Source organism: Choloepus didactylus, chromosome 1, assembly GCF_015220235.1.
Source record: "Choloepus didactylus isolate mChoDid1 chromosome 1, mChoDid1.pri, whole genome shotgun sequence".
NCBI classification, from domain to species: Eukaryota; Metazoa; Chordata; class Mammalia; order Pilosa; family Megalonychidae; genus Choloepus; species Choloepus didactylus.
This window is the reverse complement of record NC_051307.1, coordinates 248,953,056-248,970,039: the sequence shown is the minus strand read 5'-3', so window position 1 is coordinate 248,970,039 and position 16,984 is coordinate 248,953,056. Positions and strand designations below refer to the sequence as shown.

Sequence of the window (16,984 nt, the reverse complement as noted above, 5' to 3'; positions counted from 1 at the left end):
TTTTACACTTAATCAGTCAGGGTTCCAGCAGGAAACAGGTGACACACTCAAGTTGGGTCATGGAGGAGAGTTTATAGAGGGATTATTTACAAAGGTATGGCCAAGACTTAGGAAGAATTACAAGGGGTAGGAAGAACTATAAGACTTACCCTGACCCACTGACAGCAGAAAGATAGGGTTTAAACAGCTGAGTGAGCCCCACAACCCAGAAGGGAGGCCGCCTGCAGGGGTCCTGACCTTCCCCACAAGGATGCGGCCAACCCGTAGAGTCCGAGCAGGGAGGGAGGCAGGGGAATAAAGGCCCCGACTCCGCTCTCTTCCCTCCCTCTGTTCTCCTTCCAGTGCCTCACACTGGCGAAGCCCAGCCAGGAGCTGGAGGACCAGGCTCCCAAATGTCCCAGCCTCCTGGGGCACAGGAAAGGGGAGAGATGGGTAGAGAATGGACTGAAGCACAGAATCGAAGTGTTCTATTTTATGCTAAAAAAGAACACGGAGAGAAAGCCATCTAATCATCCCAGCAGAGACCACACAGGGCTGAGACACACTGTACTCTTTGTTAAACTGTGTGACTGACATACGCAAGCTACAAGACTCTCGTGCAATCATTAAAACCAATTACGAAATCCAAGGCAGAATCACAGAAAGATGTTTATGACAAACGTAGGCGAACATGACAAAGTATAAACACTGGGATTGTGATTATATGAAAGGATTAGCATAGGTACCCCAAAAAAATGATTATGGCAGAAGTGTAGGAATACAGGGATCATGGAAATTGTTTCCCTTCCAATTTTTTCTTGGATTTCCCTCTTTTTTACTATTATCTTTACAATTCCACCACTTAAGTAGGCAAGCTTAGACCAGACTCTGATTCCCCATCTATTAAACACAGCTAGTTAGACCTCTCGAGATGTTGTGAAGATTAAATTAGGTAATGTGCATAAAGCAAAATAATGTATGTGAAGAGCAGAGAACAATCACAACAAAGAAAAGGTTTTTTGGGGGGTTTTTGGGGGTTTTTTTTTAAGCTTACCCCAGGACGTGCCCTGAGGGGAAGGGACTACGAAGTCTAGCACCAAAACTTTCTTTCCCAAAATGGCAGCTTCCTACAAAAAAAAAAGAAAACAAAAACAGCTACATATAAAGATCTATGACAGTTCCTGACACTCCCCAAATTTTTTCTCCCCTAAATGAAAGTAGACTGCATCTGTGTTATAAGGCAATCTCTTCCCTTTATTAAAATAACTATTTACAATTCAAGCTTAGATTGTAACATTATAATTAGCGTAGCACTTTTATTTTTTTTAAGTGGCAGAAGAAATGCGTAGGGCAATCACCGGAAAAATCGTTTGCATGTTTCATTTTTGTTTTTGTACCTTAGCACATGAAAGGCCACCAGAACCACCACCAATGACAATGAGATCAAAATCATATGCTGCGTCTTCCTGGAGGAGCTTCTGTAATAAACCACTCTGGTGTGCCTATGTTTTAAATGAAAGAGGAAGATTGCATCATTCCTTGCTTTCAAATTGCTTATTTTCACCCTATGTTCAATCAGTGGGGATTTCTTTTATGAAAATCTTATAAACAATTAATTCATAATTCATATAAGTTGGAATTGTGAGTTTATTTGGATGGTATACAAACAGGGTCCGATTAGCTAGAATTTATGCCAAAGTATATGACTTCCTATGTGACAACAATCATTTCACTTTTTTCTGTAATCATTGGTCTTGGGGCTGGCTCTGTATGATCTCCTCTTGTCATCTGACCCTCTTTGTGATCAGAGGTGGCTTAGATAATGTTAGTGATTCAGTATGTGGTTTAGCAGCAGTTTTCTTTACAGATGCTTTAGAGGCACCATGCTGGAACCAGCTCATCCCATCAAGCACAAAGGAAATACAACAAAACTATGGGGCTCACCAGTTGCTCGGTGGCCCACTGCAGAATGGGTGCCCAAGAAGGCACCACTCCAAAGAGGATGCCTTTGGCCTCCTTATTTTTAGGTGCCCACAGGGAAATCTATCACCTAAGCTGGGCATCCAAGGAAACCCTTTCAGTCTTGGAATAGAATTGATATCTCTGCATCTCCAGATTCATTCCCTGACTTTGTCTTTAGATCAGGATTGGCAAGACCAGCACTTCAAAAGATGTTTAGGGCCTATAATTAAAGTACTAACTACATGTGAATTGGGCTATAGTATCCAGGACTTATAAAGGAAGGTTTCACTAGATAAAGATGCTGATCATAGATTAACATTCACTGTGGATGATCTTTTTTCCCAACAAAAAATATAATCCTCAATTAAAAACTCAAACGTAAGTATTAATCAATCATTGATTACTAACATTTGCATACATATACAAAATGATACAGCAGAGCAGAAGTTTAATATAAGTATGTACTGGTTATAAAATAAGAACCGTACTTAACATCAAGTTTTACCTATCACTATTTAACTGAAAAGTACTTCCGTTCATTTCTAGCATTCTAGGAGTCAAAAAATTAAAGGCCACGGACTACACAAAGCTCCCCGGTACCGGCAGCCTTAACAAAATTCTCATTACCCTCGACAAGGATATAGGCATTGACTTGTTTTACTAAAACTTAAAGAGAGAAGAGCCCTTGCTTCCCTTACCATGTGACACACCATCAGGAGGAAGAGGCCAAGGAGGTCTCCAGGAGCACCCACCTGTTTATCCAGGAGAGTGCTTTCCTGGCAACCTCACTCAAAAACCTTCTCCTTAACTTCTGAAGGTCAGTTTGGTTGAAAAGCTAATTTCCCTAAAAGTAATCAATATTATCTGATAACCATCCCGTATGCTTTTCCATTTTACAACTTCCAAGAGACACACGAATAGATCTCTAAAACCACTTTTCTCCCCTTTTAAATACTTTTAAAACCAAAATCTGAACAGCATTAGAGAAGATTTAATTCTGTTACCTGAAGAGTTCTGTCACATCCACCCACATGTACTTTATTCACAAAAATATTGGGCACAGTTTTCTGATTAGTGATCTCTGACAGCACTTCCTGAACCTTAGCCCCATCATCTAAAGAATAAAAATTAAACATATAAAAACACTGAAAGGGTTCCAAACTTTTGTGAATTGAACTGCCATGTTACAACACCCAAATGCTCACATGTTCTCATCCATCAAAAAGCTGGCATATTATACAATTTCATGAAATGATGAGCCAGGTTGGGGAAAACAACTATGCTTACAAAGGAAGCCTTAGTTAAAGAATAAATACCAATCTACTGAATCCTTTTCAAATATCCTTCTAAGTCAGATTTTGACATATAATTCAAGAACTATTCTAAAACATCAGAAGTGCTTTGACCAAGCAAATACCAAGATAAAATCTGCTGAGATGATAATTCAGAAGATGCTTCCATTTGAAAAATCTTTATGATCATACTCCAAATTGGGCCATGACTACTTAAGACTACCTTGTTTGGTACACCCTTTGGAAATATTTCAAGGATTGAAGAACAATTCACTTACTCAGATGACTTGGCTAAAACGAGTTGGTCAACTCCCATGAAGGCAGAGACCAAGTCTGCTCTGCTCACCACTGTTTCCCCCACCCTGTAAAACACCTGCATATGTTAGGTGCTTGATTAATATCAGATGGATGATGGATGGATGGATGGATGGATGAACAAAAATAATTCAAGGACATAAAGCTAAAAAATTAATGTTTCCTCTCATGGGTAATACAAACTGGAAACAGGAGCAGATTCTATTCATTTATTACAGCAAGGTCTATTTTACCAGAAAGTTGACAGATACATCTGAAATGCTTAAAGTATTTCAAGGTTAGCTGCTTATGTATCTTCCCCCATCTCCTTACCCTCAAATATGAAAAATATAATTTAAAAAATTAGAGCACATAATCGGTCACATATGGGTTCATTTTCTGCATGGTTGAATGTAAACTAAAACAGCTCGTCAAACCCAAAGGGACAAAAGTAAATTTAAGAAAGAAGTAAATCTTGTCGACATTTACTACAAATCAACAGTATTAAGCACTCTACTTACCAATCTGATCAAGTTCCAAAATATTATATTCAATTCCCAAAGAAGAGAAGAACTCTTTAACCTGTAACAAAAATGTACTTAAGTTTCACTCAAACAAAAGATGCAAAAGAGTTATGAAATATGGGATGTCCAGGACAAATTTTCTTCAGGAATGTGAATTCTGGTCCCCACAGGGTTTTTTTCCCCTTCCCCTACACAGCTTTCCAGAATAATTCCAGCCATATGCATCCTTATCACTCCCAAATCTACAACTTGTACCTAAATCTGTTTTTTTTACTGAAGGCAATATTAATATTAATTAATTCTGGATGTCTCACAAGCACTTGACACACCACAAGCCCAAAAAGCAGTTCATCCTCTTCTATATACCTATTCCTCTTTCTGTTTCTTTTCAAGTCATTAAAGCACTCGGCAAATATTCATCCATCCAACACCAACCGTTTGCCATCTGCTGCTCTAAGTGCTGGAGATACAACATGATCAAGACACTATCCAATTTCACTCTACCACCATCCACCAGTCGCTACTCAAAGACTGGGCCAACAAACAGCATCACGGGCAACATCCAGAACCAGGCCCTGAATCAGAATGTGCATTTTCACAACTCTGAGATGCAATGTCCAGGAGGAGCCACTTCAGTGACACTCATACTGACACCCCACCATCACCACTACCATCCATCCAGATAATTACTAAGTCTTAATGATTCTCTATTTGATTCTGGTTCATTTTTCTAGTTCCCCATAGCTGCTATCTTGATTCGCTCCACCAACATCTACTACCAAAATTTCTCAGAAACATCCTACGAGTTCTCTCTGCATCCAGCTTTGTTCCCTCTGGTTCTCCAAATTAGAGCCAAAATGGTCTTTTTTAAAAAAAATTCAGTTTTATTGAGATATATTCACATACCATTCAATCATCCACAGTGTACAATAAACTGTTCACAGTACCATCATATAGTTGTGCATTCATCACCCCAATTTTTGAACATTTTCCTTACTCCAAGAAGAATAAAAATAATAAAAATAAAAATAAAAAAGAACACCCAAAACATTCTATTCCCCCACCACATCCTACCCTATTTTTCATTTAGTTTTTGTCCCCATTTTTCTATTCATCTATGCATACACTGGATAAAGGGAGTGTGAGCCACACCATGTAAACTACATAGTTATTCAATTGTCTTCAAGAATCAAGGCTACTGGATTGCAGTTCAACAGTTTCAAGTATTTCCTTACAGCTATTCCAATACACTAAAAACTAAAAAGGGATATCTATATAGCGCATAAGAATGCCCTCCAGAGTGACCTCTTGACACCATTTGAAATCTCTCAGCCACTGAAACTTTGTTTCCCCCTTTTGGGCAAAAAGATTTTCTCAATCCCATGATGCCAGGTCCAGGCTCATCCCCAGGAGTCATGTTCCACATTGCCAGAGAGATTTACATCCCTGGGAGTCATGTCCCATGTAGGGGGGAGGGCAGTGAGCTCACCTGCAGAGTGGGCTTAGAGAAAGAGAGAGGGCCACATCTGAGCAACAAGAAGGTTCTCTGGGGAGACTCTTAGGCACAATTATAAGTAGGCTTAGCCTCTCCTTTGCAGTAACAAGCTTCATAAGGGCAAGCCCCAAGATCGAGGGCTCGGCCTACTAAATTGTTAGTCCTCAATGTTTGTGAGAATATCAGTAAAAACCCAGGTGGGGAAGTCCAACATTTCCACATTTTTTCCTCATTACCTCAGGGGGGCCTTGCAAATACGTTTTTATTCTCTGCCCAAACTGCTTTGGGTTGTATCAGGATTTCACACTAACCGGTACAAACCTACTAGCTCTCACTTCCTATTCAAAGCTCCAAGTAATTACGGTGTTTGAATAAACTGACCATGCAAGTCCAATTACTTAGTGTGCTGCAGAAAATATAGATCCTGCACCAAATAAACATCTCTTCCCTTGGTCTCACACAAAAGTTGAAATTTTAAAACATAGTCAATATCATTCTTTTCTCTTTGGCCTGAGTTGCCTTGGTCCTTACTAGATTCGCTTCATTCTTATCTCTAATTGAAGTCTGAACCATTTTTCAGCTTCCTGAACAGTTGCTGTATGAGTTAATACCAACATTCATAGCTGCCGAGCTCTAGCTCTGAGTTTCAGGTATCACACAGATACCCAAAGTTCCAGAGACCAACCAGGTCACATACAAAGAGCTCAGCATCTCAGAATTTAGAGATAACTGACACAACTAAGGAATAGATGTGACTGCTGTAAGAGCTTACAATCTAGGTACCATTACAATAAGCCTTCCCAAAATGGTCTTCTAAAACCCACTTTTTACCACATTACTTAAAACGTTTCAATGCCCTTGGCTGTCAAGATAAAGCCCAGAGGTTCCACTTCCACAATGGAGGTGTGAGGGGCTCTGTGGACCCACTCCCCAGTGAAATATCCATAACTGGTGAAAATTATTTTTGAAAAACAGAAGTACATAAAGTGTCTGGAAATTGAAGGGCATACAGCAAATGAAGAAACACTTACTTGAGAAAATCTACTAAATCTCAGTATAAAAGCAAGTCTGTGGCACTGAGCCATGCCCAGCACCTCTCTCCCAAGAGGATGAAGTGGATGCGCCCAAGGTAACAGGGCTCCTTGTTCTCCCAGCTCCCTGTCAATGGACACAATATCTAACCAGGAGGGCAGGCCCCAGCTTTTCTCAGTCTCCTCACAGCTCCACATCACAGAGGTAAAATTCCTCTCAAGCATGGCTGAGAGATTGGGGCTCCCTTCCCACACCAAACCCCACACAGAGATCAAAGGCTACCCTAGGTGCAGGAGGCCAAAAATATTGGAGCCCTGATTCCCTTGCCCCAGCTTGCTCGTAGGGAGAGGCCCCATGCAAGGAGAGACAAACCAAGGAGACCAGAGGCAACCATCTCCACCCTGCACTCTGCTCATAACACAGTGGTGCCAGTGCCAGAAAAGAGGCTCAGAGGTTTTGCACAGGGACAAGAGTCCGAAGATCTCCCCAGAGGACCTGACTTTATTTGAAACAGAGTATGGAGGGACTTATAAGGACACTCTTGAACAAATGAAGACTGTGGTGGTGAGCAATTAAGAGGAGACAGGTCACTCTGTCAGAGCAACAAGCTAAAGGGTGAACTAGCAAGGTTACCAAAGCAAACCAGGGTAGGATGCTAGAAATAAGAACAAACCTCAAAGAGTTGCCTCAAAAATGTTCCTTACAAGAGACCCAAATTTAATTAGATCAGACTGTGGGACAATTTATGTGCCAGGGCATTGGAGAAAACAATTGAGCAATCACCCTGCAAAGAGTAGAGTGTAGCAGCTTAGATACCATCAGAGGAAGGCAGCTTAGCAGAAGTCAAGGAAAGGGACATTTGAAGAGGGCCCTGCTAAAAAGCTTGTCACCCCAGGGTGGCTGTGCCCCTGCTCAAGGCAGCTCTCCCTGAGGAGAGGCACCAGAGGTTCACCTTAGGGCAGAAATAAATTTCCCTAAAATAATCCATCCAAGTCACTAGGGAAATAAATAAGCAAACAAAAACAAACAAAACCCAGGGGAGGAAAGGTTCAGTGTCCAGAGGTGCTACAATATATTACCTAAAATGTCCAGTTTTCCACAAAAATTGAAAGACAGGCAAAGTAAGAGGAAAATGTGGTCCATACACAGGGGAAAAAATAAAACAGGCACAGAAACTGCCTGTGAGAGGGGCCAGATGGCAGATTTAACAAAGTAGTCATTATAAATATGTTCAAAGAACTAAAGAAAACCATGCTTAAAAAATGGAAGGAAAAAAGGTGACATCATCAACATGGCAACCTAAGACAACCCCCCCCCGCCCCCGACAAAGCCTCCCCAGAGATTTAGATAATAAAGAGATTTAGGTAATAAGTATAATCCCACTTTCTTAGAATTCTGGAGGACAGTACAGACTTCAGAAGGACTCAATGAACACTGAATCGAAGAAACAGAAAAATCTCAGGTAGGAAAATTCAGTCCGGGACCACTGGTTGGTTCCCCTCCCCCTCATTGGGTCCCATGCAGCTTGGGATTTGCACAAAGGCAGCACAGCCCAGCTCGCTCCAACCACGGACAGCACTGTAGACCAATTCACAGCAGAAAAAGAGAACTCCACGCATGTCCACGCACACGGACCTAAGTTCCTGGAGACACAAGCCACTGAGCAGTCCTGCATACAAAAGGGACCCCCGGGGGGTGGGGGGTAGATATCCCATGGAAAGGCTGGTAAGAACTGTTGTGCCCTCATTCAATCCAGTTGAAGTCTGCAGGACCACCTGGAAGCAGAATGTACTTTTCTGAAGTGACCCACCTTTCAGATTGACCCCATCTGGCCCTGGGGTGCAATGCCCTAACAGGAAACAAACCAGAGGCAGAAAAGCCTCATACAAAAAAAAAATAAAAAATAAAGGGGGGGGGGGGTGAAACCCACAGATAAGATATGACCCAGCAGTGAAAAGTGAAAGAAAAATGAGGCACTGAGTGAGGGAGGGAATTTAAACAGATCATAGGAGGTGGGGAGAAAATTCTGCACAAAAACACATGGAACACATCAAGATTCCCAGAGAAGGAACAAGGGAAAGAAGCTTTCTCTTGTTAGTGAAACAATTACACAAAAAGTGCAATCCTAAAAACTGCACCGCATATCCAGGGTAAGAATCAGATGAAGAAGAGCTGAGAAATCGCAACAGTTAAACACAGGCTATTCTAAAGATTAAGTTGGAACAAGTGGCCTTAACACAAAGCCAATCAACAATAACATACTAAACAGGAGAGAGAAAAGAACCTTTAGAATTAAATCAGCAAGATAATCAAATGTCTAGACATAAGCAAAAAATTACAAACCATTATATGCAAAAGGCAGTGGTATGATATATTTAAGGTACTGAAAGAGAAAAACTGCCAGCCAAAAATTATTATTCATAATAATAAAAAATAAAACAGAAAATAAGTGTTGGCAAAGATGAAGGGAAATGGAAAACCTACTAGTGAGATTGTAAAACGGTGCAGCTAAGGCAGAAAACAGCCTGGAAGTTCCTCACAAGGTCAAACACAGAGTTACATATGACCCAAGAATTCTGCTAGCACTGAAAACATATGTCCAGAGAAGAACTTGTACATGAATGAATGCTCAGCGCACCATTATTCGTAACAGCCAAAGGGTAGAAACAAGTCAAATGTCAATCACCTGATCAGCAGATAAACGAAATGTGGTCTGGCCATACCAGAGTATACTATTTGGCAATAATAAAGGTGAAGTACTGATGAGTGAGTGCTACAGCACGGATATGCCTTGAAAACATTATGCTAAGTGAAAGAAGCCAGTCATCAAAGGCCATCTGTTGTCCAATGCTACTTATATGAGATATCCAGAATTGGGAAAACTAAAGAGACACAAAGTAGAACAGTGGATGGGGTGGGAAGGTGGAAAAAGGAAACTACTAATGGAATGAGTATGGGGTTTCTTTTGAGGGTGGTAAAAATGTTCTAAAATTAATGGTGGTGATGGTGACATAATCCCAGGAATATACTGAAAGCCACTGGCTTGTACGCTTTAAACTGGTAAATTGTGTGATATGTGAATTACATCTCAATAAAGCTATTATTTAAAAATAATAACAATAAAGCCCCACCTTGAGCATTGTGTAACACAGCCTTCAGGATCTGGTCCAGCCTATGTCTCCAGCTTCCTTTCCCTCCTCTTGCTCAAACACAAGCTACTCTTTAGGGTTTCCCTTTCTAGCTTATGATTTAAATTACAAATCCACAATCCATTTGGCCAAACCCCTTGGGCCAGATGGTTTTGGAATTCAGATTTCTTTTAATTTTAGAAGGGTAATACAGTTCATATATGCACTTGTCATATATTAAATAACACACACCACAGATTCTGGAGCAGCACCCTGTAATCAAATGCATTCAGATTTCTATGACGTATGAATATGAAGTTGAACAAAGACTATACACAGCCCTCCCTTATCAGTTCAGATCTAGTTTTGTCCTCAGTTGAGTTTCCATCAAATATGAGGAAAAAAAAACTCAATTTGCTGAGTTTTTGTGAATTTTAGAATTGTGGATAAGGAGCGATGGCCTGTATTTTAAGGGTATATATTTATGTATACAACTTTATTCCAACAGGAGCTTCCCATTTAATTTCTATTTGACACAGACAAATATGTGCTATAGGTCAACTGCCTTTTTCATTTTCCCTTTTCATTGTAATCGATACATCTCCAGGGGAGAGAAAGGATGCCTGAGTCTTGGAAAACACTGAATATTTCAGCAGCAACAGCTAAGTAAAAGTCTCTGAGAAACCTTGCTGTGGATGGTTACTGCTGCCAGCTCGCTTACTCGAATAAAGGTATTCGAAGGCATTAACTGTACAATGAAGGCTTGCACACAAACTCATTTTCCCAGTGATGAAACTCACAGATAGACTCCCTAAAATACCATTATCAATATACATTTATTATTAAATGTGTAGTGGCACATGGATGGAAAAGTGAAGTATCACCTTGGATAGCAGCACAATTACGTTGCATTCCCCCATCCACCATGTCACCCTCAGCCCCTTCCTCTTCTCGATTTTTGTCCACTTTTATCACCATCTGACCCACAATATATTTAACTTGTTTGTATTGAGAGAAAAAAAAAAAGAGGTGAAAATCAACATGATGAAAGTTAACCAATGGAAGTATAAATTTGTAATCCACAAATGCATGCATTCAGGATTGGGGAAGGAGGGCTTGAAATTAATGAGGGGAGGGGATTTAAAAAAAATATATCAGGGCATCTTCTTCATTCTTTACTGGGTAGCATTATCTTGCATCTGTACTTTAATGGTAATTCCCAGACTAGTCTAGTTGCTTCCACTCAGTCTATTCATTCCCATCACCACCAGATTTCCAGACACGCCAGCTCTTGTCACACTCCTCAAAAGTCTGAGATGGATAGAAAGAAGATGGCAGCATAGAGAGGAGTGGAAATTAGTTAGTCCCCCTGGAACAACTAATAAACAGCCAGGAACAACTAGAAAATAATCTGGAATAACTGCAGGGGAACAAACGTGACTGCTCACTCATCACACACCAACCTGAATTGGGAGGAATGCCTGAGATCGCAGCACAAAATCTGGAAGTAAAAGCTGTAGACCCAAGCTGAGAGCCCCCTTCCCCCACAGCCTGACTGCAAAGCCTTGCTGTGCTAGAGAACAGCACTCTCAGAGCAAGCAAATACAGCTCAGCTGAGCTCCAACTGGGGTTTTAATTAGCACACGTTCAATATAAGCTCCAAATCCCCAACAAGCAGACAGAGGCTTCTGACTGAACTCGGAGAGCTGGAGGACCTCTCTGGGACGGAGGAGGAGCCCAGAGGACCAGGTGCTGTCTCTGGCCTATGGGTGAAACTGAAGGAAGCCTCAGACTGACCCTGAAGGGTCTTTCTGTCCCTTTTTCAGCTCAGTGGAGAAAGCCTCAGACATTTTCAATTCCCAACATTCTGACCCAGATAAGGGTGGAGATAGCAGAGTCAGAGTCTATTCAAATGCTAATGTACTCTCCCCAGGGGGTATATCTTCCCTAAGAGGAAAGCGGCAGTGCCAAGCTCTACTACCTGCCTTCCATTCAGAACCAGACCCCAGAGCCTGGGGGAAAACAGCTACGGGCCACACCTCCTTACACCAGTCTGGAGCTACAGGCTGACAGGCGGCACCTGCTAAGCAGAAAATCACAGTGGCTTGAGGCCTCAAAAAGAGCATCAATCTTCTAGACACCCTCAGGGAGACCTAAAACTATTGCCTCCTTCCAAGACCTGAGCCTGTTCTGGTCTGGGAAAACCTGACTGGGGTAACCAAGGAGGCCAGATGCCTGGACAACAGAAAACTACAACCTACACTATGAGGGGTGAAGTTATGGCCCAGTCAAAGGACAAACTTACACTTCAACTGAGATACAGGAATTTAAACAACTAGTGCTGGATCAATTCAGAAAGTTTAGGGAAGATATGGCAAAAGAGATGAAGCGTATAATAAAAATACTAGGCGTACCTAAGGTAAAAATCAAACGTTCAAAAAAACAACTGACAGAATCTAAGGAAATGAAAGGCACAACACACAAGATGAAGGCCACAATGGAGACTACAACAGCAGATCTCAAGAAGCAGAGGAAAACACTCAGGAACTGGAGAACAAGGCATCTGAAAGCCCACATACAAAAGAACAGATAAAGAAAAGAATGGAAAAATATGAGCAATGTCTCCGGGAACTTAAGGGCAAAACAAAATGCAGGAATGTGTGTCATGGGTGTCCCAGGAGAAGGGAAAAGGGGCAGAAGCGATAATAGAGGAAATAATCAATGAAAATTTCCCATCTCTTATGAAAGACATAAAATTACAGATCCAAGAAGTGCAGCATACCCCAAACAGAATAGATCTGAATAGGCCCACACCAAGACACTTCATAATCAGATTATAAAATGTCAAAGATGAAAAGAGAATCCTGAAAGCAGCAAGAGAAAAGCAATCCATTTCATACAAAGTAAGCTGGATAAGACTATGTGCAGATTTCTCAACAGAAACCATGGGGGCAAGAAGGAAGTGGGGTGATATATTTAAGATACTGAAAGAGAAAAACCACCAACCAAGAATCCTATATCCAGCAAAACTGTCCTTCAAATATGAGGGAGACCTTAAAATATTCTCTAACAAACAGACAATGACAGAGTTTGTGAACAAGATACCTGCTCTACAGGAAACATTAAAGGTAGCACTAACAGACAGAAAGGAAAAGACAGGAGTAAGAGGTTTGGAACACAATTTTGGGAGATAGTAGCACAGCAATGTTAGTACACTGAACAAAGATGACTGTGAGTATGATTGACAGATGAAGGTTAGGAGCATGTGGGACACCAGAAGAAAAGAAGAAAGATAGAGACTGGGACTGCATAACTCAGTGAAACCTAGGGTGCTCAACGATTGTGATACAAGGTACAAATATGTTTTTACATGAGGTAGAACAAATGAATGTCAACATTGCAAGGTGTTAAAAATGGGGTGCAATTGGAAAAAATACCATCAATGCAAACTAGAGACTACAGGTAACAGAAACATTGTTTTATGCTTCCTTTACTATAACATAGGCAATATACCAAAGCTAAATGCATACGGGGGGGGGACACAGGGGAAGGGTATGGGACTCTTGGCTTCAGTGATGTTGTCTGACTCTTTATTCTACTTTTAGGTTAATGCTATCTTTCCTTTTTTGCTTCCTAGCTGTCATGTTTGTTTGTTTCTTTCTTTTTCTCCTTTCTTTCTTCTTTTCTTTTTCTCCTGTGTCTCTACCTTCTTTGACTCTTCCTCCTCCTTTGTGGAAGAAATGGAGATGTCCTTCTACAGATAGTGGTGATGGTGGTGAATACATAAATACATGACTATACAGGGAACCATCGATTGTTTACTTAGGATGGAATGCATGTTGTGTGAACAAAACCATCTTTTAAAAATGGGTTGATGAAGAAACCTTGAGGGCTCTATAGAGAGTGAAATAAGACAGACACACTAGGACAAGTATTGTATGGTCTCACTGATATGAACTAATTATAATATGTAAACTCATAGACATGAAATATAAGTCATCAGGATATAGAACAAGGCTAAAGAATGGGGAGCAGTTGCTTATTATGAGCAGAATGTTCAACCAGGGTGAAAGTAAACATTTGGAAATGGACAGAGATGACGGTAGCACATTGTGAGAATAATTAACAGTGCTAAATGATGTGTGAAGGTGGTGGAAAGGGGAAACTCAGTCACATATGTCACCAGAAGGAAAGTTGGAGGTTAAAAGATGGGGATGTATAAAACAGTGAATGTTGTGGTAGACAATATCTGTGATTAACTGTACAAATATTAGAAATCTCTCTCATGAACTGGAACAAATGTATGACCCTATAACTAGAAGTTAATAATAGAGGGGCATATAGGGAAAAAATATATACCTATTGCAAACTATATACTACAGATAGTATTTTAACATTCTTTCATCAATAGTAACAAATGTACTATACCAATACTATGAATCAATAATGGGGGAGGTTAGGAGTATGGGTGGATTTGAGTTTCCTTTTTTTGTGTGTCTTAATTTCTTTTCTGGAGTAATGAAAATGTTCTAAAAATTGAAAAAAAATTAACTGTGGTGATGGATGCACAGCTGTATGTTGGTACCATGGGCAATGGATTGTACACTTTGGATCTTTGGATAATTGTATGGTATGTGAACAATCTCAATTTAAAAAATGAAAAAAATAAAGTCTGATATGGCTTTTCTTTGCCTACAGGAAGTCCATGCTTCTTAGTGAGTATTTTAAACCCTCTTCAATACAGTTTTGAGACTACACTTCACTTTACTCTCCAGATTTCCTTTCATATACCCTCTCTGTTCAGCCTCATGATTTTCATTTTATCATCTCCTACCTTTGCTTATACTAATTCCTTGGCTGGGTCCTCTTCGTACCTACAGATGTCCAATTTATCCCTAGAGAATGAGTTTAGATATCATTTCCTCAAATCCTATTTTCTGACCCACCCACAGAAGCAATGGTTTTTGTTTTCTTTCCTACAGCACTTGTTTTCACAGGCACTTCTTTTCTGTACATGATAGCTGGTTGTTCACAGCTCATCAGACTATGGGCTCTTGAGCGGCAAGACCACGGCTGATTTATTTTTGTGTCCCCACAACACTAAGCAGCCAGTAAAGCTCACTGAATGACATCAGTGGCCCAGTCAAGGAACTTACTTCTCCATTTAACTGCATAAGTACCTACATGGAACATGATGTCCAATTTGGGGTGATACATTTAAGACAGTCACAGCCAAACTACTGCACAACCCTGATAGTGAAGGGGAAGGTATAAAAATAAATATGAATACCCCACAGAAAGTGGTCTGCTTGGCCACGCAAGAAAAACACTCAGGGAAAATACTATAAGATCTGTCATCCAAGTAGAAACAGGGTTTTAAAATGTGCCCACTTGAGCAACATTCACCCCCAAAGTGAGTATATGTTTCCAGGAGGCAGATTTTGGTTCAATTTAATTAAAAAAAAAAACAAAAAACTAATAATCAGAGCTGTCCAATTAGGTAATGGGATCCAAAAATACTGGCCACATTCCTGAAATGGAAAATTTTATTTGTCCTAAGATTTTCTGTGTTGGCAAAGGCTTCTAGGGTATAAGGGTTCTTTTATGATTCTTTTAAATGTGCATACATGACATATATGTCTAAGAAACTACAGCTATGTAAATATATAACTATATTTATATATACAAATGTAAACTTAAAATAAATTTGAAAAACATAACCTATGATTCCACCAACTTAACTTAAGACAGTAGTTTATGCTTTTTCATAGTCTTTCATGTACTACTATTTCAACTTTCTGATCATGCCAATGAAGTGTCAAAATATCCCAAGTTCCTCCATCTTCCAAAGGTTGATTTCTAAGTGGGCTAATTTTAAAGTCAGAACACGTGTGCCCACAGACATCCGCCAGCTCCCTAGCTAGTCCACAAATGTGAAGGTAAGGGTGCAGGTAGCTGAAATCACCCATCACCTCCTATCATCCCCTCAACCTTCCTTTATCTTCATTTTACAAGAGGAACCCAGGGGCTCCTCCAAGTACTATAACCCGCTCAAGGTCAACGCGGTTAGGAAGCAGGGGGAAATAAGGTGACTTGGATGCAGGCTTAACCGACCCCGAAGTCGCTGCCTCTCCAGGCACTCTTCTTTTATCAAGCCACAATTGTCCTTAGGTTAAAGGTCAGAAGGCAGAGGGCGGAAGGTTAACCCAGTAGGCCTCTGAACCCAGTAAATGACGGCGAGACGGGCTAACCCTCCCCGGGGAACCTGAGGAGAAAGTCTTGGCAGTTGGAGCTGCTCCGGGAGCCGCTGGCGGTGCAACCGCGCCTCTCACATGGGTGCCGGTGTGTGGCGGAGGCGAAGGCCCAGCTCCCGGCACCTCCTTCCCACCCTGCCTGACGTCGGGGGAACGCGCCCGCTTCAGCAGACTGGCCCCGGGTTCGAATCCCGAGAACCGATAGTTGGGGGCGCTCGGCCCCGGAGTCCCTGAGGGGCAGCGCGGGAGGAAGGGCGAGACGAGAGCTGGCATGACAAGAGTGGACGCGGACCCTCGCCGACCGGGCGTCCCCTCCCCGTGGGGCAGACCCCGCGGCCCAGCCCCGGCCCCCCGCCTACCCGAGTGCTGTGCGGACAGTAGCTCTTGCTGAAGATCATCACCCGGCTGCCCTCGATGAGGCCCAAAAGACGTTGCCGCAGATCCTCACGGGCCTCCGAGGACAGGCGGCTGGTCCCGGGGGGTGACAGGCGGGCCCGGCGCCCCGGGGGCGACGACATGGGCTCGCCGTGCACGCCGACCAGGCGGCGGTTGGGGGCGGCGGCCCCCTTCGCCAGCCGCGGCGACGTCGGCGTCGGCCGCTGCGCCAGGGTGTTGCTTTTGCTCCCGGCGCGGCGGGGCCTGATCCGGGACGGAGACGCTCTGCGGATAGCAGAGGCGACCGCGGCGGCGCCAGGAAAGGGCCACGGGCGCGAGGGCCCCGCCCCGCCCCGCCCGCCCGCTCGCCCCGCCCCCGGCTCCGCCACGCCTCGCCCCACGCTCCGCCCCTGCCGCTCGCTGCGTCCACTCCCCCACCAGCTGCTCGCCTCGCCCCCCGGCTCCGGCTACGCCCCGCCCCGGCCGCTCGCCCCGCCCACTCCTCGCCCGCGGCTCCACCCAAGTCCCGCGCCAGCTGCTCCCCCCCCGCCAAGCGCATGCGAACTAGGCCTCCCCGCCCGCAGCGAAGCAGGCGCCGCCTGCCCTTGGGTAGGGTCGGGTTCCCGGCTCGTGGTCTCATCCGGATGCT

At 42.7% G+C, this 16,984-nt stretch overlaps 1 protein-coding gene across 2 annotated transcripts in view; it reads right to left on the bottom strand.

Annotated features, from left to right (window-relative positions):
* The window catches only part of TXNRD3 (thioredoxin reductase 3), a 63,834-nt gene extending 47,173 nt beyond the window's left edge, over nucleotides 1-16,661 (bottom strand). For both annotated transcript variants that reach the window (XM_037803423.1, XM_037803428.1), the window contains exons 1-5: nucleotides 16,320-16,661; nucleotides 4,049-4,109; nucleotides 2,946-3,055; nucleotides 1,377-1,481; nucleotides 1,034-1,106 (exon numbers count right to left, since the gene is read on the bottom strand). In XM_037803423.1, the coding sequence (XP_037659351.1) occupies nucleotides 1,034-1,106; nucleotides 1,377-1,481; nucleotides 2,946-3,055; nucleotides 4,049-4,109; nucleotides 16,320-16,478 (508 nt within the window). In that variant the 5' untranslated portion in view covers nucleotides 16,479-16,661. The remainder of the gene's footprint in view (nucleotides 1-1,033; nucleotides 1,107-1,376; nucleotides 1,482-2,945; nucleotides 3,056-4,048; nucleotides 4,110-16,319) is intronic.
* Between the last annotated feature and the right edge of the window lie 323 nt (nucleotides 16,662-16,984).